This window comes from Felis catus, chromosome B1, assembly GCF_018350175.1.
Source record: "Felis catus isolate Fca126 chromosome B1, F.catus_Fca126_mat1.0, whole genome shotgun sequence".
Classification (NCBI taxonomy): domain Eukaryota; kingdom Metazoa; phylum Chordata; class Mammalia; order Carnivora; family Felidae; genus Felis; species Felis catus.
Genome location: NC_058371.1, coordinates 171,903,321 through 171,931,088, shown reverse-complemented (window position 1 = coordinate 171,931,088; position 27,768 = coordinate 171,903,321). Strand labels below are relative to the sequence as shown.

The window sequence follows — 27,768 nt, the reverse complement described above, 5'->3', positions numbered from 1 at the left end:
GTCTCAGACTCCCAAAACCATGAGATCGTGACCTGCTGCCACTTAACTGACTGAGCCACCCATGTGCCCATAAACAGATGTTAAACGTTTAGTGATAAGGTTGCCCTCATAGCCTACAAAAAATTTTTAATGGAAACAAGGAGGAAGAAAGAAAGAAAAGACCTCAAAAGAGACTGCCCTCAACCACTATATTTTTTACCATTAAATAATGGCAGTAGCAGCTGTCACTTGGTTTGTGCCAAAAATTTTATATGCCTTTCCTGCAACAGTGTTTATAATAGTCCTAATAAATGAGGGAACTGAGGCCTAGAGGTTAAATAGAACACAAATCCCATAAGGCCCAGTGTGCTCCACTTTTTTTTATCTTAATGAGGAAGGAGTGAGTCATAATCTCTAAAGCAGTAAATATGACTCCACCAAGAACAAGAGCAATTCACTGAAGTTCAGATGTACTTCAGCCATTTAACTGGCTTTATGATTTATTTTAAGAAATCTCTGTGCCCAACGTGGGGATCAAACCACAATCCTGAGATCTAGAGTGGCGTGTTCCAAGTGAGCCAGCCAGTCATCCTTGGCTTAGTGATTTTAGGCAAACTGTCTTAACTGCTGTGTGCCCCAGTTTCTTCATCTGTAAATCCTCCCTAGGGATTATAAAGATTAAAGGAATTAATCCATGTGAAAATTATTTCAATAATTCTATCAAACATTTTTTCACATATTTGATACATCTGACATCAAGATACACCTTTCAGTGGATGTGATGTCATAATTTAACTGGCAGTTTTTTTCTTAGGGTACATAATCTAATGGTGTATTAAATAATTCATGGTACCTGAGATTTAATGAAATAGTAGTACTTAACAACTATGCCTACACAAAGTAAGCATTATGTAAATATTAGCATTAACCAGAGACTGCCACTCTAAAAGGCCCTTCTTGAAGCAGTCTGTTGGCTTCCCTCTGTGACATCATTTGAAAATTCAGCATTGACACTTAAATTTCCTGTATAAATTGAAATTCTCATTCATTGCCGGAGGGAGTGTAAAATGTTGGAGTTGCTTTGGTACTTAGTTTAGTCAAAATGGTTAATACAGGGTTAGCTTATTCTACTTCTAGGTATCTACCCAATAGAAGTGAAAACATCTGTCCACATAACTTGTACATAAATGTTCATACCAGCACTATTCATAATGACCCAAAAGTGGAAATGACATAGATGTCCATCAACTGAATGGATACACAAAATGTGGTAGGTTCATGCCATGGGATATTATTTGTGTTATAAAAATAAATGAAGTACTGATAATGTGGTACAAGATAGATGCACTTTGTAAACATCATACTACATGAAAAAAGCCAGACACAAAAGGCCACACATTGTATGATTTCATTTATATGAAACATTGGAAGAAGCAAATCCAAGAGACAAAAAACAGGTGGTTGCTTAAGACTGAGAATATGTGAAGGAATGGGGAGTAACTGCTGATGGTTACATAGTTTCTATGTGAATATGCTAAAAACCATGGAGTTGTGCACTTGAAATGGATAAATTGTGATCTCAGTGGAAGTGTTTATTTCCCTCTATAGTCTTATATAGCTCCAAAGTGATTGCGTAGCCCTGGCTCTGTTTCAGGCACTTGATATTTTATTTAATCATTGAAATCACTGTTTTATAAGTCCTTTTCTTATTAGCACAATGGAAAAAAAGAGACTCATAATCTAAGAACAGAGTTCATGTTGCTCTTCAGACCACAACTGTCCTAATTCCAGCCATTGCATATTGGGGTACCTTCAAAATTTAGAGAAGTCTTGGGGCGCCTGGGTGGCGCAGTCGGTTAAGCGTCCGACTTCAGCCAGGTCACGATCTCACGTTCCGTGAGTTCGAGCCCCGCGTCAGGCTCTGGGCTGATGGCTCAGAGCCTGGAGCCTGTTTCCGATTCTGTGTCTCCCTCTCTCTCTGCCCCTCCCCCGTTCATGCTCTGTCCTCTCTGTCCCAAAAAATAAATAAACATTGAAAAAAAAATTTTTTAAAAAAGATTTAGAAGAGTCTTCCTTCAATCATTCAAGTGTGTCTCCCTCTGGCTTCAACTAGTCAGTCGTAGTTATAATTTAGTATTATTTTAAATATGGTACTCATTTATGGCATTAAGCTTTCGCAGTAAATGTTAATGAACATATAAATGTGTTCTAGATATGTACCATATTGATTTGAATTTTTACTGATGGGTAAATATAACAAAGAATGGAGTTATATTTGTAAATTTCTGGCTGGATTATGTTCACATATGTTTAATATTGTGGGCTCATGCTTAATTTTAAGCCTCATGAGATAAAAGTATCAAAGGTAGTAGCTGGCTAAATTCTCTTACTGTGCAGGTAAAATTGCCCAAGATTGAAACTTAGATTGAGGAGCGCCTGGTTGGCTCAGCCAGTTAAGCGGCCGACGTTGGCTCAGCCAGTTAAGCGGCCGACTTTGGCTCAGGTCACGATCTCGCGGTCTGTGAGTTGGAGCCCCGCGTCGGGCTCTGTGCTGACAGCTCAGAGCCTGGAGCCTGTTTCGGATTCTGTGTCTCCCTCTCTCTGACCCTCCCCCGTTCATGCTCTGTCTCTCTCTGTCTCAAAAATAAATAAACGTTAAAAAAAAAAAATTAAAAAATAAATAAATAAAAGAAACTTAGATTGATAGCTCAATAGTGGTCACAGAGTATTTCTTATTTTTATTCTGCAATAAATTACTAACCTGAAGAGCAGAAAGTTTGCTTCTAGACGGAGGAGGTATATCTTTGAGTCAGCTGAATATAGTGTAAGAAGAATTTTATTCAGTGCATACAATCAGTGTTATTTGTGGAGTGAACTATAATGAAAAAACTCATTAAATTAGGAAAACTCTAGCTCAATGATTTGTCTAATTATGTATTGGAGATTAGGTTGTGAATTTTCCTCTTTCGCCTTGGCATTATAAACATAGTTTTTATATGTGAAATTAAGTATAAATACCATTGCTAATAACCTTTTTAAAAAAAATTTTTTTAATGTTTATTTTTGAGAGAGAGACAGACCATGAGCAGGGAAGGGACAGAGAGAGACACAGAATCTGAAGCAGGTTCCAGACTCTGAGCTCTCAGCACAGAACCCAACATGGGGCTTGAACTCACAAGCCATGAGATCATGACCTGAGCCAAAGTTGAATGCTTAACTGACTGAGCCACCCAGGCTCCTCTCATTGCTAATAATTTTTAATGGGTCTGCCCATCTGCACAGGCATATTTAAAATAAAATAGTATTTTCTTTTGTACAATAAGTTAGTTAAAGTTGGTTTAATATTGTTTTGTGATCAGGGTCAAATATGACTAAAGTAGGTCATGGTAAGTGTCATTGTATTGTTACTTTTATACTTCACCCCCTCCAAGTTTTTTTGACATTTTTGTTGATATATAACAGAGATGTTAGCACTTTGGGAGAAAGTGACGAATATAGTAGATCTGAATTGTGTGTATAGAATAATAGGACAAAATTCTGGGACACCTGTGGATACCATTGGTGATAGTAAGGCTTGAGAAAGATAAAGACATGAAAAATCTGAGAAAGGAGGTAGTTGATAAAGAATAACAAAGAAGAGAGGAATAGGGGAGAAAGAATGGTAAACCACAGAAAAAACTACTAGAACATTTATTTACATCTGTACTAGTGGATAATCAGTGTCCTCTTGAAAAATTTTTTATTAGATCATTTTTAAATTCAGAAGTATTTATTCTAACTGTAGATTATAGTACAAGTAAGAATTTAATAATTTCCTTGATCTTGCATATATGCATGTTTGTCTTCATATGTCTATAGAGATCATGGTTTGAAGATGACTTTAAAAAGCAAGATACCTTAGATCACTTGCCTACACCATAAACATTCTGACAACTTCAGCAGTAATTTAAAATTAATTTTCCAATCTTGTTGAAAAGATTGAACCAACTTTTGTTTTAAAGTCACAAAATGCTATAATGTCCTTGAGTTACGGAAATTATGGCATCTGGTTATTTTATATCTTTAAAGCATATCTGGGGGCGCCTGGGTGGCGCAGTCGGTTAAGCGTCGGACTTCAGCCAGGTCACGATCTTGCGGTCCGGGAGTTCGAGCCCCGCGTCGGGCTCTGGGCTGATGGCTCAGAGCCTGGAGCCTGTTTCCGATTCTGTGTCTCCCTCTCTCTCTGCCCCTCGCCCGTTCATGCTCTCTCTCTGTCCCAAAAATAAATAAACGTTGAAAAAAAATTAAAAAAAAAAAATAAAACATATCTGATTCATTACTTAAGGCTCTTTAATGACTTCTCATTCCCTTCATGTAAGCCCGCTTTCTGAAACCAACCTTAGCCTATCTCTCATGTCATCTTAAAAATATATATATATTCAGTTTCAGAAGGCTGGCTTACATGAAGCGAATGAGAAGTCATTAAAGAGCCTTAAGTAGAGTAGTGAATCAGATATGTTTTAAAGGTTACTCTTGGGTTTCAATGTGGAGAATGGATTTGAGGAAGCAAAACTGAAGGTAGTAAAGTCATTAGACTGTTTAGTAACCAAAGTGTAGAATGATGGTCTTGTTTAATGAGATTGTGATTCTGTGGATGTCATCTTTGAAAGCAATAAAATTATTTTAAGAACAAAAAAAGGATCAGGGCATGGAAAGAGCCCCTCAGTTTTAGATATTTTGTTGAAGTGCTTTTCCAGCATATAAGTTAGTGAGTAATTAAGTGAGGAAGTAGTAACAGGTAGTATAGACAAATTGAATCACAAGGAGAAAAGTGGAAGCTATCTGTTTAGCTTCTTTCCATAAATAGCTTAGATTTGAAGCATATATTGATGAGTCAATTTTTGGGAAGTACTATAAGCTTGGCTTTTATAGTAATTAATCTATTAGGTGTAAAGGAGTTTTGACTCAGATGACTATTGTAACATGTTAGATATAATAACAATAATATGTTCCCTCCCCTCCCCCCAATAATAATTGGTCCCCCCCCCAAAAAAAAAACCTCATAAGTAAGAGACGATGAACTACATTTCATTTCATGGTGATCTGTTAGAGATAGCATTTTCACTTTGTTGGTTTCTTACTCATCAGTGCTGAGACAAATAGGCAATTGGAGACTCAGAATCTGAAATGAGATTGTATAAGTGTGTGTGTTGTTCTATTTCTGGCTAGTTTGATTTTGGATAAATTTTCTTTTTTTTTTTCCATTTTATTTTTAAAAAATGTTAATGTTTATTTTTGAGAGAGAGAGTACGAGTGGGGGAGGCTCAGAGAGAGAGGGAGACACAGAATCTGAAGTGGGCTCCAGGCTCTGAGCTGTCAGCACAGAGCCCAGCATAGGGCTTGAACTCATGAATGGTAAGATCAGACCTGAGACAAAGTCAGATGCTCAACAGATTGAGCCATCCAGGCATCCCCTGGGTAAATCTGTTAAACACTAAGCCTTAGTGTCTCCTCAGTGCCAGTATCTTCCAAATGTTTGTTGAATTATTTTTTTAAAAAGAAATTGAGGGAAAAAAATGTTGCAAAATATTAGAAGCCATCTTACAGCTACTTACTACTTAAATGCTTCCAAGCACTGATTTTACTTTCTTTGTCCTTCACACCTCTTCTGCATCCTACTTGACACTAAATAAATTGCCATTTACTATCTGTATTAATTTTGGTTTTATATTACTTCATCTACCTAAGTGGATTTTAGTCTATGTTGTAGTTATTATAGCATGGAATATTACGCTAGGTAAATTATAAACACCTAATAATTGTTGGGTTTCTTTAGAGGCAGAACATTTATTAAAAGGTTTAAAAATAATGTATGTCAGTGACAACATTCAGCTTACTGAATGCTTTGTCTTCCACACCCCTCCCTTCAGGTAGGCAAAATGATGGTAATGTAAGTATGGACATTTTTTTTTAATATGAAGATTTCGTTTTCCTGTAGTTCTATTTGAACTATATGTGTTTTATTTCTGTTACTTAAAAACTCAAGTGTGCTTTATATTCTAGGTCCGGTTTATCACTAAAATATGGCATCCTAATATTAGTTCCGTCACAGGGGCTATTTGTTTGGATATCCTGAAAGATCAATGGTAAGAGATTTTGAATTCACCTTCTCCCCTCTCTCATATGAATTCCAAACTATATTTAGAGTGTTACCTGTGTAATTGCCTCAGAACATAAGCATATATTATACTTTCTCCTATTTGGGCTGTAATTTTGAAACTTTATAAAGTCTCTTAAGTGCATAATCAAAAATGTGGTAGATTTGAGATCACAATCATTATTTAAATAGTGACTTATTAGGTAACGTTAGATACTAGCTCTTACATCTTGAAAAGCTTTGATTTCATTTATTTTGGTAAATTTAGTTCTTGCTATCTCTGAAAGATGTTTGTGAAAGACTAACATAAATAAATATTGAAGTAATCAGCTCTGACTTGGATGTAATATAGGCAACAAAAATATTGAAAGTTGTGTTAATTGGACAGAGTTAAGGTTCTCAGATTTGAAGAAAGGAGTGCCTTTATAGGTGATATCTTCATTTGTATGGCACTTTATACTGCTTTCACATGCTTTGTCTGATCTGATTTTAGCACAGTGTTCTTACCCTTTAAATTCAAACCTAGCTCTGCCATTTACTGAACTGTGGTCCTGAGCAAATTACCTAGCTTTTGTGCCTTAGTTTCCTCATCTCACAAATAGGGTTAACACCTGCTTCATAAGGCTGTTAAAAGTATTACATGAATTGGTTTATGTAATTTTCTTAGAGTAGATCCTGGCATAGTCTAACAACATGGATGGAAAAAACTAAAACCAGTATAAAAAGACATTGGAGTGGGAGAAAACAGTAATAAGTTATGTGTTTGATTTGTTAAGAAATGGAAAGAATAGAACCTGAACAGGATGAAACAGGAATGACAACATTTAGTGTTTGGATGATTCGGTTTATTTAGTAACTGGATAAACAGACAAGAGTTGTTGGTTTGGTTTTGTTTTTCTACTCTTTTTTTTTTTTTTCAGTATTTATTTTTGAGAGAGAGAGACGAACAGACAGACACACCATGAGTGGGGGAGGGGTAAAGAAACAGGGAAACACAGAATTCGAAGCAGGCTCCAGGCTCTGTGCTGTCAGCACAGAGACTGATGTGGGGCTTGAACCCATGAATGGTGAGATCATGACCTGAGCCGAAGTCAGATGCTTAACTGACTGAGCCACCCAGGTGCCCCTTGTTTTTCTATTCTAATAGCACATCTGGGTAAAGTCGCCTCCCTCAGATCATCTCTTGGGATCTAGTTTCTTGATATATATTCCATACTGTTAAACATTGAGTAGTGTGGAATAGACCTAATCTGTCCTTCTTTTAATTTGTAGCTTTTTGCAATTTATAGGACTCAGTATTTTTATCCATAAAGTTATCTGAAAGGCCCCTTATAATAGCTCAATCATTCAGTGGTACTAAGGAATATTTGCAGACATTGTACTTTTTATTCACTTGGTTTCTGGGATATTAGGTCTTCTATTTTCCCCTTTCCTATGTCCACTCTCAGACTCCTTGACTCCTTAACTAGTTTCTCCCTTTTCTCCTGGAGCTTTGCACATGACAGTACTTGAAAGCTAAGTCTTTACCTATGCTCCTCTTCATCTATACTCACTTTCTTGGTATGCTCATCTGATTTTATAACTTCACTTTTTAAATATCAGCAACTCATAAATTTATCTTTCTTGAACTCCAGGCTCATATCCTGCTACCTGCTTAACATCTTTACTTGACTATGTATATAGTAGACATCTCAAACGTAAACATGTTGAAAACTGAACTGATAATCCCCTAACCCAAAACCTGCTTCACCCCATCTTAAGTTATTGACAGCTACATCCTTGCATTTGCTCTGGCCAAAACCTCCTCATGATTCTTGGTTCTTGTTTCTCTGGTACCCTGTATACCCTGTTTGCAAATTTTGTTGGTGAAACCACCAAAGTCTTATAAGCAGTTGCACTGCTACTAACTACCTGGCCCACATCACATTACCTCTTTCCTGGATGATTACAGTAGCCTGCCCCCCTGTTTGTAACTTTGCCCTACTCAGCAATTCTCAGCAGCTAGAATGATACACTCTCCTCCCTGTTCCCCCCGCCCCCTTTTTTAAAAACAAATAAAGCTCTAGACTGAAATTTTCCACCGACTTCCCTTTTTGCTCAGAGTTAAGCCAACAGTACTACCACATCTGATTATCTCCCTATAGATAGTTGAAAGAAGATGGTGAATGTGTAGAGAGAGAACTTGAACTTTTGTACTGAAACACTTTGTGTCAACTATTCTCATTTCCTTAGGCAGGTGTGAAGTAGCTAAATTTAGTCTCATTTCATATCTATATAATTGAAATGTTAAAAAATAATATCAGATAAAATAGGTGAGATTGGATATACATGGATAATACTACCTACCCTCCCCCCCCCCCCCCCCCCCCCCATTTATTGAGGGTAATTGGCAGTCAGTGGATATTCATGTTTAGGCTTCAGAGCTGGAATTTGGTAAAGAAAACTACAAGACAGTAATCTTCAGAAAAATAAATTGAGTAAACATTGAATAATTTGGGATAGGTGTGCTAGAAGACAGTTTGTTAGTCTTGGTCTTTTATTAGTATATATGGATGGCGATTTACCTTTAATGTTTAACAACTTAATGTTAGTATGGTTTATTTCTTAACTATACAGTGTGTTGTATGAAGAAACTATTCTCTGGTGTTTTTCCACTGACACCTATTCTGAATATAGGGGAGAGAAGAAAATAACTACACATAAAAATTGCACTCAGTGAAACTGCCCTTCCAAAAGCCATAAACAGGCATTAAGAGAATATTTAGATGACTAATAAGCAATACTCAGTGTCATTAGTCATCAGGGAAATGCAGATTAAAATTACAATTAGATACTACTACACACTTATAAATAGTTCTCTTGCATTGATGGTAGGCATATGGTTCAACCACTCAACCAGCAGTATCTACCAAAGCTAAACATACACCTTTGATATGGCATAGCAAATCCACTCCTAGGTCTATATCCAAGAGAAATAAGTGCATGTCCACCAAAAGACTTGTACAAGAATATTTATAGCACATTTAATCACACCATAACAACCATATATATATATATATATATATATATGTCTATATATGTCTATATATATATATATATATATATAGATACACAAATAACATGGATTATTCTCACAGGCATGTTGAGTAAACAAAAGCCAGACGTAAAAGAGCATGTACTGTATAGCTTTTTATAAAATTTAAGATAAGCCAAAACTATGATAGAAATTAGGACAGTGGTGGGGGTAGATGAGGGTTGTGAAAGGGAGTTGCATGAGAAGGCTTTTTGGAGTGCTGAAAGTACTCTATATTTTGATCTAGGTGATGATTACATGGGTGTTGTATACATATATAAAAATTCATCTAGCTGTATAACTCTGCTTATTATACTTTAATAAAAAATTGAAACAAAAAAGTTGCCATTTTTAAGTAGTTGTCAGTGTTTTAAATAAACATCAATTATGTTGATGGTCTTCTGGAAGACTCTTAATAGAAAATAACAGTCAACAATAGAGATAGTTCACATGGCTATTGTACATATTGAAGGCCTTACTCTGTATGCATGAATATATATTTTTTAATTTTATTTAATTTTTTAAATTTATATCCAAATCAGTTAGCATACATACAGTGCAACAATGACTTCAGGAGTAGATTCTTTAATGCCCCTTAACCCATTCCCCCTCCCACACCCCCTCCAGTAACCCTCTGTTTGTTCTCCATAATTAAGAGTCTCATGTTTTGTCCCCCTCCCTGTTTTTATATTATTTTTGTTTCCCTTCCCTTATGTTCATCTGTTTTGTCTCTTAAAGTCCTCATATAGTGAAGTCATATGATATTTGTCTTTCTCTAATTTCACTTAGCATAATACCCTCCAGTTCCATCCACCTAGTTACAGATGGCAAGATTCCATTCTTTTTGATTGCTGAGTAATAATCCATTATATGTGTGTATATGTGTGTGTGTGTATAACCACATATAACATAGATATGTGTGTGTGTGTGTGTATGTATGTATATATATGTATGTGTGTATGTATGTATAACCACATCTTTATCCATTCATCCATCGATGGACATTTGGGCTCTTTCCATACTTTGGCTATTGTTGATAATGCTGCTATAAACATTGGGGTACATATGTCCCTGTATGCATGAATATTTAATTAGCCATCTTAACTGTGTTTCTGTGATCTGAGCAAAATTGATTTACTTAAGATAGATTTGTAAGGTATGTCAACCACTGATTACTTTTTTTTTTTTTTAATTTTTTTTTCAACGTTTTTTTATTTATTTTTGGAACAGAGAGAGACAGAGCATGAACAGGGGAGGGGCAGAGAGAGAGGGAGCCACAGAATCGGAAACAGGCTCCAGGCTCCGAGCCATCAGCCCAGAGCCTGACGCGGGGCTCGAACTCACGGAACGCGAGATCGTGACCTGGCTGAAGTCGGACGCTTAACCGACTGCGCCACCCAGGCGCCCCCTTTTTTTTTTTTTTTTTTTTTTTTGACATTGGTACTAAGACATTTATTACATCATAAAAAGTCCATTGTTGTCCTGTTTTTCCATATGTACATGCTCCTGTGGGTAGTAGTCCCTCTGTCCAGCCCCACCTGCCAACCCTCCATGGTGCCAATCAACTCTCCAAACCGACCAACTAATTAATAAAAGAGGAAGAACTGGAGGAGGTGGCCCAGGGCTGATGGGAATGGAGATGGGAGAGGGACACAAAGTGCAGAATGGTTGGCTTGGCTATCAATGCCTGACCATAGGGCAGGAGGGGCAGGAGGGCAGGCACTGCAGGCTGGCATAGAGATGCCTCCCCAGGGCTGCCAGGCTGCAGGCAATACCTGAGTGCGCTCTCAGGTTAGAACCCCAGGAATGGGGAGCAAATGTCAACCACTGATTATTAAAATTAGCTGACACAAGTTGAAATTTCATAATCCTGTTTACCTGTTAGGATTTGTTTTTTACATACTAAATCCTAAAAATCTCAATGCATTGTGTATTTAGTTAGTACTGTGTAAAACAATAAATGGAATGAAAGATTGTATGTTCAGTTGTATGCTTTTTTCACATTACTGTGTTTAGATTTAAACATAGAGCAGTCAAAAAGTTCATATATTTCTTTACACTATCAAAGATGTTATAATTTCTATAGTACTTAGAGCCAGAAGACTAGGTTTTGTTTTGATAGTAATTTTATTACAACTAAATTAAAACAATGTCATTCTTTACCATTAATTTTCTTGTCTAGCTTTTTAAAACTTTACATTTAGAGTGGTTTTTTTCCTCTATCATTTATTTTTAAAAATTTTTTATTGGAGGGGTGCACTTGGGTGTCTTAGTCGGTTAAGCATCTGACTTCAGCTCAGGTCATAATCTCGCAGTCTGTGAGTTCAAGCCCCACATCAGGCTCTGTGCTGACAGCTCAGGGCCTAGAGCCCGCTTCAGAATCTGTGTCTTCTCTCTCTTTCACTCTCTGCCTCTCCCCCAGTCACACTCTGTTTCTCTCTCTCTCTCAAAAATAAATATTAAAATTTTTATTTTGTATTGAAGTATAGTTGGCATACAGTATTAGTTTCAAGTGTCATTTAGGTTTCTTTTTAGCTAACTAATTTTCTTTTTTTTTTTAATTAAAAAAAATTTTTTTAAGTTTATTTATTTTGAGAGAGACAGACAAATTGGCAAGTGGGAGAGCGAGAGGGAGAGAGAGAATCCCAAGTAGGTACAGAGCCCAGTGCAGGGCTCAAACCCACATAACTGTGAGATCATGACCTGAGCCAAAACCAAGAGTTGGTGCTCAACCGACTGAGCCACCCAGGCGCCCCTAGCTAATTAATTCTTAATGATTTATAAATACCTCCCCCAACATTTTATTATGAAAAATTTCAAGCATACAGAAAACATAACGTTTTCTCTTTAAGATTGTTATGAATGAAGTCTAAGATTTTTTTCTTCCATATTGAGAGCAAACTATCCCTTCTAACATGTTCACCTTTAAGTCCTTAGTTTCTGGTTTTTAAAGTGGTAATTTCAGAGGTCTATTATAGTAGTTTGTGTCTTCCCAATAAAGACAGTGGAAATAAAGGAAAAGTATTTTTAAGTATTTATATTAAGGACTTAAGACTCTCTAAGAGAAGAGCTTCTCACTTTAAAAAATGTTTTTGAGGCTCCTACATGGCTCAGTCTTGAGGGTTCAACTCTTGATCTCAGCCCAGGTCATGATCTCACGGTTTGTGAGATTGAGCCCTGTGTCGGATAACAGCACAGAGCCTGCTTGGGATCCTCTATCTCCCTCTCTGCCCCTCCTCCCACACATTCTCTATCGCTCTCGCTCTCTCTCAAAAACAATGTTTTTATACTGTAAAATGCATATGACATAAAATTTACCGTCTTGGTGTTTTTAATTGACCTATAACATGGTAATCTTAGCTGTTTAAAATAAGTATACAGATGAGTATTATTAAGTATATTCACATTGTTGTGCTACCAGTCCCCAGTCCCCAGGTTTTTTTTTTTTTTAATAAGACTTTATTTTTTTAGAGCAGTTCTAGGTTCACAGCAAAATTGAAAGAAAGGTATAGAAATTTCCCATATACTCCCTGCCCCCACACATGCATAGCCTCCCCCATTATCAACATCCTCCATCAGAATGTTACATTTGTTATGGTTGATGAACCTACATTGACCTATCCCAATCATAGTTTATATTATGGTTCACTCTTAGTGTTTTCCATTCTGTGCATTTGAAGAAGTGTATGACATGTATCCATCATTGTGGTATACTGAGTACTTTCACTGTCCTAAAAATCCTCTGTGCTTTGACTCTTCATCCTTCTACCACGCCCCCTCCCCACCCTTTCATGTTTTGAAACTGAAACTCTGCACCTCTACACTTATTTCCCATTCCTGTCTTGCTCTAGCCTATGGCAACCACCATTCTACTTCATGTCTCTGTGAATTTGGCTTTTCTAGGTGATGAATCATAGTATTTGTCTTTTTATTCCTGGCTTCACTTATTAATTTAATGTCATCAGGATTCATCATGTTGTAGCATGGGTCTGATTTGTCTTTTTAAGGCTGAATAATATTTCATTGTGTGTAGATAGATAGATAAATATCACATTTTCTTCATTCATGGGTTGATGGAAATGAGTTACTTCCACCTTCTGGCTATTGTGAGTAATACTTGTTATGAACATGGGTGTATAAGTCTCTGCTTTCAGTTATTTTGGGTCTGTATCTAGAAGTGGATTTGTTAGATCATACGGTAATTCTGTGTTTAGGTGTTTTTTTTGTTTGTTTTGTTTTGTTTTTTGAAGAACTGCTATAGTGTTTTTTGTAATTGTTGCTCCATTTTGCATTCCCACCAACTATGCCCAAGGATTCCAGTGACTCTGCATCTTCACCAGCAATTGTTATTTTTCTGTTTTGTTTGAGAGTAGCCATCCTAATGGATGTGACGTAGTGTCTCATTGTTTGCTTTCCTTAACAATTAGTGATGTTAAGCATCTTTTCATGTGCTTATAAGCAATTTTTATATCTTCTGTGGAGAAATGTTTGTTCAGGTCCTGATTTTTTGAGTTTTTGTTGTTAACAGCAATTCTTTATATATTCCAAACATTAACCCTTTATCAGATATGATTTGCAAATATTTTCTCTCATTCTGTGGGTTGCCTTTCACTCTATTGATTTTATCCTTTGCACAGGTTTTTCTGTCTATACAGTTAACTTTGATGTAGTTACACCAGTTTCTCCAGTTTTCCTATTGTTGCCTGTGCTTTTGATATCCCATCCAAGAAATTCAACCCCAATTGTGAAGCTTTTTTAAGTTTTTTTAAATTTATTTTTGACAGAGCATGAGTGGGGGAGGGGCAGAGAGAGAGAGGGAGACACAGAATTCTTTGATACATTTTGAATTAATTTTCATATATGGTGTAAAGCAAGGGCCTAAATTCATTCTTTTGAAAGTTCATCAAGTTTTTTTTTAACATTTATTTATTTTTGAGAGAGAGAGAAAACTTGCAAGAGTGGGGGTGGGGGCAGAGAGAGAGGGAGACAGAGGATCTGAAGCAGGAAGCTCTGTGCTGACAGCAGAGAGCCCAACGTGGGGCTAGAACTCAAGAACCAGGAGATCGTGACTTGAGCTGAAGTCGGATGCTTAACCAACCAAGCCACCCAGGCGCCCCAAGAGCTCATCAAGTTTTAAAGAAAAATGTTTATTGCCTTGAGATAAAAATATAAATCTATCTATATAATGTTCTTAAGGTTTTGCTAAGATTTGTGAGATTTTTAAGTTTATTTATTTATTTTGAGAGAGAGCGAGCAAGCTTGCAGGGTAGGGGCAGAGAGAGAGAATCCCAGGCAGGCTCTGCACTGTTAGTGTAGGGGCTGACATATGGGGCTCAGTCTCATGAACCATGAGATCATGACCTGAGCTGAGATCAAGACTTGGATGCTTAATTGACTTAGCCACTCAGTTGCCCAATGATTTGTGAGATTTAGATGGCTTTTATTTTACATGTTTTCATGTTTTTATTACAAGTTAAAATTATAGTGAGTTTAATAATTGTTTTAGTGTGAAATATTCCTTTGAGTGAAGATTTATCTTTAATATTCAGATAACTTTCCTTGAAAGAAATAATTATATTAATTAAAAATTATGTAACTTAAGATTTTGTTTAATGTCATGGATTTTTTCATTGGTGTGCTTAAATAAGTTCAATGGAATATTAGAGTAGCCAGCTTAACTTTATATATCCTATTTCTGTGATAATTTGTATTTTTGTCTCTTCTGGATGATTTTCAGGTGATGGAGGTGAGCTTTATGCTGATACACGTAGGCAGCTTTTGATGTTCACGTACCTTTAAACATTCTCTTCAAAATTACCCAAATAGAGGGGCACATGGATGGCTTAGTCAGTTAAGTGTCCAACTTTGGCTCAGGTCATGATCTCACAGGTTCATGAATTCAAGCCTCACATTGGCCTCTTCTGTCAGTATGGAGCGCACTTTAGACCCTCTGTCTCCTTCTTTCTGCCTTTCCCCCACTTGTGCGTGCACACACTCAAAAATAAACATTAAAAAATTTAATTACCCAAATAGACAATGAAAGTAGTGTATTTTTTTTAATGTTCATTTACTTTGAGACAGAGTGTGTGAGCAGTGGAGGGGCAGAGAAAGGGAGAAAGAGAGAATCCCAAGCTGTCAGCACAAAACCTGACTTGGGGCTCAATCTCACCAACTGTCAGATGATGGATGACCTGAGCCAAAATCAAGAGTTGGACACTTAACTGACTGAACCACCCAGGTGCCCCAAAAGTAGTGTACTTCTAATTAAGAAAGATTTCACCTTGTCACAGTGATAACGGCAGGACAAGAATGAACATTTAAGCGCTAAATTCCGATTTTTATGCTTTGATTCCTGTCTTAAAAGAATATCCATTCTAAAGATGGTGTACCTGTTGGTTGAAAGTAACTTTTGTAAGCTCTTAGGAAATATAGAACCTTATTATTATTATTTTTTATGTTTATCTATTTTTGAGAGCACGTGCAAGGGAGGGGGGGGAACAGAAGCAGGCTGTGCACTCTCAGTACAGAGCCCAGTGTGGGGCTCAGACTCAAAAACCATGAGATCATGACCTGGGCCAAAGTCAGATGCTTAACTGATGAGCCACCCAGGTGCCCTGGAAGTTTAGAACCTTGGTTTAGAAAAACAATCTCCATTTTTCCAGCCCTGTTTCAGAATTAGAAATTTCCATTACATAACCATATATAGTGGTTTAAAAAGCTTTTAAAATCCTGTTCTCTTTAATGCTAGTTTAGCATTTCAGCTAACTTTTGTGTCATAACCAGTCTCTTCCTTTTCCGATTAAACTTCTCAAAAAGGTAGATTGAGAAATAAAAATTTTTATTCTGGTAGCATTTTTGATGATTCATTTGTGATGCAATTTTTCTCTCATACATAAAATACGGAACTACAGTTTTGATATTGATTTTATTATATTGGTTTAGAGTAGCCCTTCTTAATTAGCTCAGGCTGCAATCCCCTAAAACAGTATTTCTCAAACATTAGGTTGCATCTGAATCACTTGGAGTGGGGTGCCTGAGTGGCTCAATCACGTGAGCATATGACTCTTGATTTTGGTTCAGGTCATGATCCCAGAGTCGTGGGATTGAGCCCCATGTCAGGCTCTGCACTGAGCTTGGGATTCTCTCTTCCTCCCCCTTGCTTGTGTACTTGCTCTCTCTCTAAAATAAAAAAATAAAATTTCTTTTAATTAAAAAAAAAAGTGTTTTAAGATGTTAACTAAAAAAACATCGCTTGGGGTACTTGTTAATCCTACCCTGGCATTTCTGATTCAGGAGGTCTGGGATGAGGCTGAAAATTTTCATTTCTTACAAGTTTCCCAGGTGATGTTGACACTACTGGTTGGTGAAACTACACTTTGTGGGATACACTGCCTTAAGGCATCTATTGTTGGTTAAGGCCTCCATTATTGGTAATAAACTAACCTTTATTGTAATAGTCAAAGATGGTACCATTCTTGGGAAAATTGAGAAAATAGTCACTCGGTAATTTTCTCTGTTCCGTGGTTAAAATGAGGAACCCAGTTGAAAAAGATTGGATTAGAATGATCTAATTTGTGTGGTTAAAATGGGCTTATTATTTAATGCTCCTTCAACTTTTTAAATATTTCACTGTTGCATTTATTATATTTATGAATATTTCTATATTGGTCAGACAGCTTTTTTAACAGAAACACGAAGAATCCTTGCTGGTTATGTAGATACCATTTTTTTAGATAAATACTTGCTTACAAAATACATTTAGAAGCATGAATTTAGTGGTGATATATTTTAAGTAAACTTGGTCTGTTTCAGAATGTTATGGAGTGCTTTTAGGCTTTCTTGAAAATAAGGGATATTTGCTTGATGGTATCTTATATGTTTTTGGAGTGGCATTGAAAGAAAGTTACACATACTAGTTTATCACTTCATGTGTAGAGAAGTGGGTAGAAAATTAAATCAGTGGATAAAGTTGACTAGAAGGATATTGCCAACAAAAAGAAAAGGCCAGTTCAGGACGCTTTGAATTGTCTTAAGAAATACACTCCATTCATTTTAAAGTCAAGAAGAAGAAAAATATGGTAGGTAGATACATAAATTTCTACAATTTAGCTACATGATTAAGATAAAATCTAAATTATTTTTATCTCCAGTTTTTATATTTTATTCAGGAAACATCCACTTTTGTTTTTGTCATGCAGTGTGTTCTTAACTGGAATATTTTCCTGTTTGAATTTTAGGGCAGCAGCAATGACTCTCCGCACGGTATTATTGTCATTGCAAGCCCTGTTGGCAGCTGCAGAACCAGATGATCCACAAGATGCAGTAGTAGCAAATCAGGTAAGGTAGCTGCTTTTATAAGACCTTCTTATACTTACTATAATTCTTTACTACCATAGTGGTTTGCAATGTTAACACATGAGCATAGTTCCATTGAAACTAAATTTGGAAATGGTTTTCTTTCTTGTGGTGAGATTATTTTTTCAGATATAATAGTGAAGACTTAATTTACTGATTTTTAAAATACTAATTTAATTGGATATGTGATAGATGCTTTTTTTAAAAAACACGTCAGTGGAAATTTTCAAACGCACAATGTGAAAAGAATTACACAGTGAACACCCATAGTCCTGCCTACATCTGGATTCTGTGATTATTTACTGTACATGCTTTATCATGTGTGTATCCATCTCTGTCCTTCAGTTTAGTGATTATCCCTCCCCTGATGATCATTTTAACCAGCTCTTGCTATAGCTGAAGTGGCATGGTAAATGTTACCAAGGATCTTAACAGAGGACAGTAAATTACAAGTAAATAATGTTTTATTGCCACACCCCTTTGTTTACTTTCCAGCCACAAAATGGCAGAGTTGAACAGTTGGAACAAAGATGGTATGGTCTGAAAATTGAAATAATTATCTGGTCTTTAGAGAAAGTTTGCCAACCTCTAAGCCATTAGGATTTACTGAGCTTTTTTTTTTCCCCCATCTAAAAATTTTTCTTCTCTTGACTTGAGATACAACACTCTCTTCATCTTGGTAGTTGTAGTTGTTCCTTCTTAGTTTCTACAGTTATTTCTCTTTTTCCTCCCTCTTAAGTATGGTTCCTTGGTTTTGACACTGTTCCTTTTATTTTCCATTATATATGGTAACTTAGGTGATCATATCCATACTGATACGATCACCTGTAAGTTGAGAAAATGTTTAGGCTTTGACCTCTCTCTGAGCCCAAGAGCCTGTTCAGAAACAGGATAGCCCTATATGAATGTTTCACTGATACCTCAGCACAGTATTCCCAAAACTGAACCTAGAATCTTAAATCCTGTGAACTTTCCATCCTTATATTATACTATCATCAATTTAAATGTCCACATCACAGACTTGGAATTTCTTTCTGTCTCCTTTTGTTGATTCCATTCCCAGTCTCTCTTTCATCATACTTCTCTGATTGCCTTAGTTCACATTTTTAAAAATATCTCCATTCAACTGCTCTTATACCTACCCCTTCTTCCGCCTCTTCCTTCCCCCATCTTCTACATTGATACCAGTTAGCTTTGTAAAGTACAAATCTTATTTTACTTTACTACTAAAAACCTATTGGAAGCTCTGCTATTACCTACTTGGTAAATCCAGATTCTTTAGTTTGCAGAGCTTTTCCATGATTTGAACTGTCTACAAACCCAGCTTATCTCATCTAAATTCTTACTGTTCCTTGGATTCCTTGCCTTTTCAAGATGGCATTCATTTATACTGGTTATTTCCCCCAATTTGTCATGTTTCCTCTGCCTGAGGAAACTTTCCTCTTAGTAAGACCTGTTCCTTTCCCTTGAAAAGCTGTTCACTCCTTGTTTAATGTATATACTTGTTAATATCGTCTGTTGTTTGTCTCAGAGTGCTTAGAATTAGGGTTTTACGTGCTACATATATACACTGTTCATTCCCTCTGGGTAGTCAAAACCATAGCTTGAGTCTCAGCTTTGAGTTCCTATTGGAGATCTGAGCCTCAAAGCCTGAAGTTGGTCTAAGCACTTTCTTCTTGTTCCTAAAACAGTTCAGTAATTTGACTTATTCTCTTATTAAGAATTAACATGGTAGGGGCGCCTGGGTGGCGCAGTCGGTTAAGCGTCTGACTTCAGCCAGGTCACGATCTCGCGGTCCGTGAGTTCGAGCCCCGCGTCAGGCTCTGAGCTGATGGCTCGGAGCCTGGAGCCTGTTTCCGATTCTGTGGCTCCTTCTCTCTCTGCCCCTCCCCCGTTCATGCTCTGTCTCTCTCTGTCCCAAAAATAAATAAAAAACGTTGAAAAAAAAAATTAAAAAAAAAAAAGTACTTTATGGTACTTTTAAGAGATAAGTTCATAAACCTATCAAAACATGCTGTAAGGGGCGCCTGGGTGGCGCAGTCAGTTGAGCGTCCGACTTCAGCCAGGTCACGATCTCGCGGTCCGTGGGTTCGAGCCCCGCGTCGGGCTCTGGGCTGATGGCTCAGAGCCTGGAGCCTGCTTCCGATTCTGTGTCTCCCTCTCTCTCTGCCCCTCCCCTGTTCATGCTCTGTCTCTCTCTGTCCCAAAAATAAATAAACGTTGAAAAAAAAAATTAAAAAAAAAACAAAACAAAACATGCTGTAAATCAGGGCACCTGCCTGGCTTGTTCGGTGGAACATGCGACTCTTGACCTCATGGTTGTAAATTCGAGCCCCAAGTTGGGTGTAGAGGTTATTAAAAATAAAATCTTTTTTTTTTTTCCTTTAAGTAGTTTCCATGCCCAACATGGGGCTTGAACTCAACCCCATGATCAAGAGTCCCATGCTCTCCAACTGACCCAGCCAGGTGTCCCCAAAATAAAATCTTTAAAAAAACAAACAGGCATTGCACATGGCATATCCTTAAATCACTGTATGCTAATACAGCTCTAGCAAAACAGTGAAGTCTAGTTGTATTCTGTCATGAACTGTGGTTAGTACAAAGGTCAGTTACATTTATTAGTGAATGTCCACCTAGTTTTAGAAGCAGATAATTCTGTTTAGTTGTATAATGTTTGACACTTCATGTCCAACTTCGGCTCTGGTCATCATCTGGAGGTTCATGGGTTTAAGCTCCACATTGGGCTTACACTGGCAGTGCAGAGTTTGCTTGGGATTCTCTCTTTGCCCTTCCCCTGTTTGTGCATGTGCTCTCTCTTTCAAAGTAAGTAAACTTAAAAAAAAGAAAAGAAACAAGTTCTTAGGCAATTAAGTATTGAATACTACTACTGTATTGTCATGTCGTTTGATTTTTTTCTCTATATAGTACAAACAAAATCCTGAAATGTTCAAACAGACAGCTCGACTTTGGGCACATGTGTATGCTGGAGCACCAGTTTCTAGTCCAGAATACACCAAAAAAATAGAAAACTTATGTGCTATGGGCTTTGATAGGGTAAGTATATAAAAGCATACTTATTTTGATACATTTATTGATTGACTTAAAATTATTGCTGCAAATCCTTGGCTGACAAAAGTGTTTCAAAGATACTCTCTAAATCTAGTTTTGATAAACTTTCTTCTGTTATTATAATCACTGATTTTTCTTTTCCCTTTGCTAATTCCAGTCATTGGTTTAGGAGCTTTTTATGCACTACAAATGCCAGGCAACTTAAAAAAAAAAAAAAGAAAACAAGGTGTGATTTCTCAATATAAAGATAGTGCATGATTCAGTATTTTAAAAATATTTTCTTGAGATTTGATTTTTTTGTGTCCCCTTTTCTTCTCTACAGAATGCAGTAATAGTGGCCTTGTCTTCAAAATCATGGGATGTAGAGACTGCAACAGAATTGCTTCTGAGTAACTGAGGCATAGAGAAAGAGCTGCTGATATAGTCAAGCTTGCCCTTTCTTGAGGAGCATCAACATCTGTTATTTTTAGGATTCTGCATAGATTTCTTTTAAACTGGCATTCTTGCCTAATGATGTTATCTAGGCACCATTGGAGACTGAAAAAAAAATCCCTGCTCTGTAAATAAAGCTAATTAAACGTCTGTGTAAATTTAAAAAGGGGAAATACTTTAATTTTTTTCTTAATAGTGTAAAAATTCTTTGAGCTAAGCTGAAACCATGGAAAAAACATGCTACTTTAGTGTTTAGCAGTGTACCAAGACTAGCAAGAGTTTGCTTCAGGATTTCGTTGAATAATTAAGATAATATTTTGAGTGTGTCAGGGCCATTCAAATTGTTGGTGTTGCATCACAGCTACCTTAACTGTTTTTAACATGGATCCTCTGTGCCTGTGAATTTACTTGCATGCTTGTACTTGACTTCTTAGGATGGGTAGCTGAAAAGACCACCATTTTAAGCATTTGAGAATTCTTAAATATGAGATTTATCCAGAATTGAAGATGGTGACCTATTCAGAGCCTTTTTGTCCTTGTCCACAGACTGGGACACCATATCTATTTTTCCCCCTCTTACCACACACAGCTAATATTCTGATGGTAAATTTGTATTCTGTATTTGTTGAGGAAATAATGCCGAGGGGCATTACCCCTTGCTCCATTTTTAGGTCGTCCATTTGGAATGTTTTGTTACAATTCTCCACTCCTGAAACTTTCCTATGTGAGTAATAATGTAAAAATGGAGCTGCCAATTTTGTTCCTCTTGCAGAAACAGCAAATATTTGATGTTGCAGTATTCCCAAGATTTAATGAAAGAACCCAACTTAGTTTTTCAGTGAATTTGACATCTTTCTATTTTTAAACTGATGAAATTTTCTTTGAGCTCTTCCAAGGATGCAATCAACTATTTGCAGTTTTTTAGCCTAATTTTGGCTTTATAGAGATTGCTTTATCAGGTACTTTAAAAGTCACTCTTGCTTGCATTTACCCCTATTGACACATGAAAGCTGTGTGGTGTTTTACTGTACATACTTCACATACACATAGGAATAGAAGTGTGTTATAAATCTAGCTTTCTTTATGATGTTTCTGATAATATGAGAATTGAAAACTTTACCTTTTCTTGTACATAGTCAGACTTTCTATTCGTATTAAAGTTACATTTCATTCTAAGTTCAAAAGTTTGAAAATTATTAGTTTTGCAGCTCAAACACTAATGTGACCATTTTATGAAGACTGAAATGGACTTATGCAGTCAGTTCTATACATAGAAACACAGTTCTTATTAAATTTTCAGGACCAATGCAAAATAACAAAAATGTAATGGAATGAGAATGAATTAAAGTAAGGCTGTATATTGAAAGTCATATTATAAAAGGTTTGCTTTCTTCAAGTGTTATTTATCCTAAATTACAATCGTTAAGTGTTTGCAAAATAATTTTGAACCATAAATTCAGCATAATTTCATTTGACTTCTCAATAATCTTAGAAGCAATAAAAGAACCATTATTAAATATATTGTAATGTTAAAGATGTGAAGGTTCTTCCAAAAACTTGTAAGGCTTTCCTAATTAATAGTAAGCTCTTGTAGTTGATATTATTGCATACTAAACACAAGTTGGTATGTTTTTTTCCCCTATGTGTTTGCTTAAGTATAAGTTCCTTTATACAATCACCTCCTTTAATTGTTATAGTTTAGTTACTTTCTAAGATGCCAAAGGAAATACGATTTTTCTTTATTTATTTTAAATAGCTAAAACCTTGTACTTTATATTTTGAAGTAAGGTTGGGATTGTGTGAAAATGTGAACAGTTTTGTTCTACTGTTGGTTAGAATTAACTTTTTTTTTTTTTTAAGCGGAGGGTGGCTTGGTAATACTTGGATTATTTTAAATATCAAACACATCTACCCAATTTACTATTTGCCTGTATTATCAGGGTATATTTAATTCTCCTGTGGTTAGACAAAAGAACGAACTCAGAGATTACTAAAGTCAAGCATTACATACTTAGCTCTTGGAGGCAGCTATACCTTTATACCTTGCCTTTGATTTTTATGCATATTAACCCCATCTACTCCTCTAACTACTCAGTGCCCAGGAAATTGAAAAGTACAATATTTGGTATGAGAGGTTCTCCATAATGCAGTTTTCATTTCAAAAATTTATTTACCTCATTTACATTAAATGTGATAATTCCTCTTTCTGATGTATTTCCCACTGCCCTTCTTCTTTTTTATTTCTCTACAGATAGATGTATTTCCCCAAACATAGAAATTAAGGCAATTGCTTTTTTTCCTTTGGTCTTACATGTTTGGGAAAAGGACACTGAAAGTGCAGGTCTAGGGGAAAGGTACCCTGGTAGAAATTATTTTTATAATTCTCAGTTTTTTGTGATTCGTCGGTTGTAAAGTCCTCAAAAATTATGGTTAAATATATATATATAAATTTATATATATATAAATTTATATATATATATAAATTTATATATAAATATATAAACTATGTACAAGAATATATATATATCCTTGTACATAGTCAAGAATATTTATATATATAAAATAGTATCTCATTTAGAGCAGGCAGATTTGCTAGAGGTCACTGATAATCTAGTAGGCTTTTATTATAATTGGGTCTATTTCCTGGGTATGTGCCCGACTTTTAAAAGGACAAATACTTGTATAGTATTTCACTACAGATTACTGAATGAATGAATAGCAATTTGTCACCCAAATAAGTATACAGTAGATGGTTTATAAATATTTGAGGAACTTTGTACTAAATTAGATTCTGAGTTGGCTACCCAAAATATTTGGAATTGTGACTGTGGTTTACTTAAACACATAACACATAAAAGTATGTATATGTTTGGATTCTGAGTATTTTGCTTTTGAGGAGAGTAATCTATGAAATGAACCTAAGACTGACTTTTTTTCTTTTTGGAAGTATTTCACATTTGTGATTGTTGGTGGCGCTTAAAACTATGCAAAAATAATTTTTTTAAAGTAACTCTAAGAAAGAATTGGCATTTAAACTGGATATTGCTTATTTTATGCACTACAGAATACAACATATTGTGTTACTATTTAGGCTGCTTATTAATAAGTTTATTGATGTGAAAAAGCAGATCTTGGCTATAAGTGTATGCCTGATTTGAGCTTTTAAAACTCTGCAATAGGGGTATGATTATGATTCCACAATACAGGAAATTATAGGAATACAATAAAGCATTTTTATTGTTTTAAAGATTTAAGATGGATTCAGGCACGGAAGGGTTGGAGCCAGGTATACTTTCTTGTACAAAGATGGAATCAATGTTTGGATGTGAAAAAGGAAGCTGTCTGTTTACAGTTAATTTTATTTCATGGACTTTAGAAAATGATGTTGTATTAATCACTTTTTCTAGTTCAAGAAATTTCAATTCCAGGGTACAAACCATTGATTTAAAAAATTTGCATTTCCATTCCTTTAGTACCAGTTTAAAATAAATGCTTAACATCAACTGTTTGCTATCACTGGGGAAGAAGGCAGTTTGAAGTACTTACTGATAAATGGCCTTTTTCTCAAATGTTACTTTTCTGCAGTGTCTAACACATAATGTCACATGTTCTGTTTGCACTGTTGCAATATGGATCAAAAATCTTGTGGCATAGGGATAGGGGAATGTTAGTATCTCCCTTGTCCTGTTTGTTCTGTTACTACTTTATTGGACTGATCTACCCTCATAAACCTGTGATCACCTAAATGTAAGTTGTGAATGTGTCACCTTTTGCTTGGTTATTTCAACCATGCTGCTATATATAATCAGGTGTGGCACAGTTTATCAGTTTGGTTCTAGGGGGTGAGTGAATACAAATCATTGCACTGTGCTGTTAAACGATCCTTGTGTGCTTGCTGTTACCTACTTTTTACAGGCATCATAATAAAAGCTAGACTATTTCTTTGGGGGGAAAGAGACTTATTTAATGTAATTTAAAGACTTTTCCAATAGAAAATGAAATACTATTGAAAATATCTATTTTTTAGCTTTCAGCAATTGATGGTGCTTTGTTGTGGTGTCTGCTGGAAGTCTACTGCCATTATAGGGATTCTCATTAACCTCACTGAGAAAGAACCTTGCTTGTTAGCTTCTCTAGATCTCTATTCTAAACAATCTGTTAGTGATGATAAATTCTGTAGGAGGGTCTATTCTGAGCCATTAACTTCCTGTAAGGGGAAAATGGGTGGGTTAACCAGAAAGACCATTGAAACAGGGTGGGTTATGGGTGGAGGGTCGGGTATTTGTCTTGAGAATTAAAAGCTACGAAACACTTTTGTACACAACTGATTTTTTAAAAAATAAACACATTTTTAAAGATGTTGAATTTTTTTTCCCCCTTACTGGGAATTCTTAAAAATAAATGCATGCATGTTTTCCCCTGAAAATGGTTATATCTTCTTTCTGGGTACTCCTCTTAGGGATAGGCAGTTAAGCTTCCACATTGCTTTGAGCAAGAAAAGAACCAAGTAGATAGGTCTCTTAGACAAAGTTCATAGTGATGAGCATATGATGATAAGTGGAATAAGTTATATTGGGTCTTTGAATTTAAAACTGCATTGAAACTGTTGAATTCTAAAGTTATTTATTTGAAAATAGAACATTGGTTAGGTTCGAATCCAAAATTTAGAGTAATCCAGAATGAATCTGTACTGAAAGTAATGTTTATTCTTTTTTTATATATACACAGAAATCATTCTGGAAATGAGGGTGCCTGTTACCATGGAAAAAACTGAATTGTTTCAGAAAGTCCTGGGTTACTATCCTTGGATTACCCCCTACCTCCAATTCTGATAATTAAGAGAGGCTATGTTGGTTAGGGTTTGTACTAGTTCTTTCACAGGGCGAATCTGATTGTTACTTTATGTCTCTAGGGCATTCATAACCAGCTTTCAGCAGACCTATGACTTTTCTGTAGCCTGGAGATGGAATTGCTCCTGGCTGGAATACCAGCATGAAGTCCTCTTTTCATGGAGCAAGCTGAATCTTTACATATTAAATCAAGAATAACAGATGGAATTCAAGTGAGCTCTCATACCCATCCCTAGCAAAGGATGGTCAGTCAGGTTTAAAGATTTTCAGTGAAAAGCATGAAATTTACTGATCCCTTTTAGAAGTATATCCCACAGTAATGTATCTGCTCATGGATTTATGTAATGTTCAATTTACCCCATTTAATTTCAGTAAAAAGACATTAAAGCACAACTTAACTCTATTTAATCTTCCTATTGTAAATTATTAATTAGATACAGAACCAAGGTCAAGAAAGCCAAGCTGTTTAAATACTCTGTACAATATTTGTAGAGCCTTTTTTAAAGTATACATAGGTAAAGCAAGACAAGTACTATAAAACTGGACATTGGAGAAACCCAAAGTATATTTTAATTCAGAGTTAATATACCTAATACTGTGTTTCTCATTTACAGCATAAAAGCTTTGCTGCATATGCAGAATATACCTACCTTGATTGAAGGGCAGCTAGCAGTGTCTTTTCTTCACATACACCGCTAACATAGAGTTGTTTAGTTATTGTATTTGTTCCTCAGTTCATTTTTAATATGTGAGATCTATATATTCCTTTTGGTACACATTATTATTTGCATTAGATGAGTGACCTTTGTGTCTTGAGCAATATTGAGGAGCAAGAGTAATGACATTGGCATTGCACTGATATTCTTCTAACAATATAGAATTCTAGAATTTTAAGGAGAAAGGGTGACCTTACAGTCACATTCCTTTATATATATGTAATTAAGTGAGTTAGATACCCAGAGACATGGGGGTTTTGTTGTAAACCCATCATACTGTTATTTATATGTCCCTACTAAACTTGATAGCATTTTAAGACCTGTAATGCTACTCTTGTTTTCCTTAAAAATAGGAAATATGGAGGGATCATTTGCAAGCATGAAAAGGAAAACCAGTTCAGGTGGGAGTAAGGTCTTCAAGGAAAGTACCCAAACCAGTCAAACCAATGGTATGAATTAAACAGGGTGTTTTGGTAAACTAATTTCAACCGTAATTAAGGTTCCATGACTTCTGATGTTGCTTTACCTGTACCAAACATACTTTTTTTTTCTGTTTTTGGAATAAGAAAATAGCATTCTTTGTTTATCAAACCCATAAAAAAATGACCTTTTTAAACCATAAAATCTAATTGACCCTAAAAACTATTTCATTCCATTTTTTTATTTTAATGTTTTATTCCACCTCAGTTACTTCTGTAGTTGTATGTTATACTTCTGTGTATATGAGGAGAGCTGTAGCTCCTTTCAGGTCAGCCTTAAGATGTCATGGCACAGAAGTAGTCAGAAGGCAACATTTTTTATAAAGGAATGAATTTGGAGTGCCTTGCTGGCTCAGTTGGTAGAGCATGCGGCTCTTGATCATGGGGTTGTGAGTACAAGCCCTACGCTGGGCATAGGACTTACTTCTCCCCCACCCCAACCCCCATAAAAGAAAGAAAAATGAATTCAGGGTAATAGTAATTAGCATGGTTGATTTTCCTTTAAAAATGTTTTCCAAATGATAAATGTGTATTTTTAACAACCATCAGTAGGGAAGAGTTCATAGTGGAAAATCTATAATCCTTTTCCTACCTGTAGTACTAATCCATTGAGACCATAGCTTTTAAATGTTTCTGGTGGGTTTTTTAAATATGTATTTTTAAGTTTACTTAAGGAACC

General features: G+C 35.9%; 1 protein-coding gene and 1 long non-coding RNA gene across 2 annotated transcripts in view; one reads left to right on the top strand and one right to left on the bottom strand.

The window, feature by feature from the left end:
* UBE2K (ubiquitin conjugating enzyme E2 K) overlaps positions 1-24,984 on the top strand; it is a 73,354-nt gene extending 48,370 nt beyond the window's left edge. Inside the window, exons 4-7 of the mRNA XM_003985425.5 lie at positions 6,022-6,104; positions 17,426-17,525; positions 20,469-20,597; positions 20,935-24,984. Coding sequence (XP_003985474.1) covers positions 6,022-6,104; positions 17,426-17,525; positions 20,469-20,597; positions 20,935-21,009 — 387 coding nt within the window. The 3' untranslated portion in view covers positions 21,010-24,984. The remainder of the gene's footprint in view (positions 1-6,021; positions 6,105-17,425; positions 17,526-20,468; positions 20,598-20,934) is intronic.
* Positions 449-26,746, bottom strand: LOC123385084. The gene is made up of 2 exons (XR_006597130.1): positions 26,545-26,746; positions 449-641 (listed from the first exon to the last, which is right to left on the bottom strand). It is a non-coding gene; the product is annotated as an uncharacterized LOC123385084 (long non-coding RNA).
* Between the last annotated feature and the right edge of the window lie 1,022 nt (positions 26,747-27,768).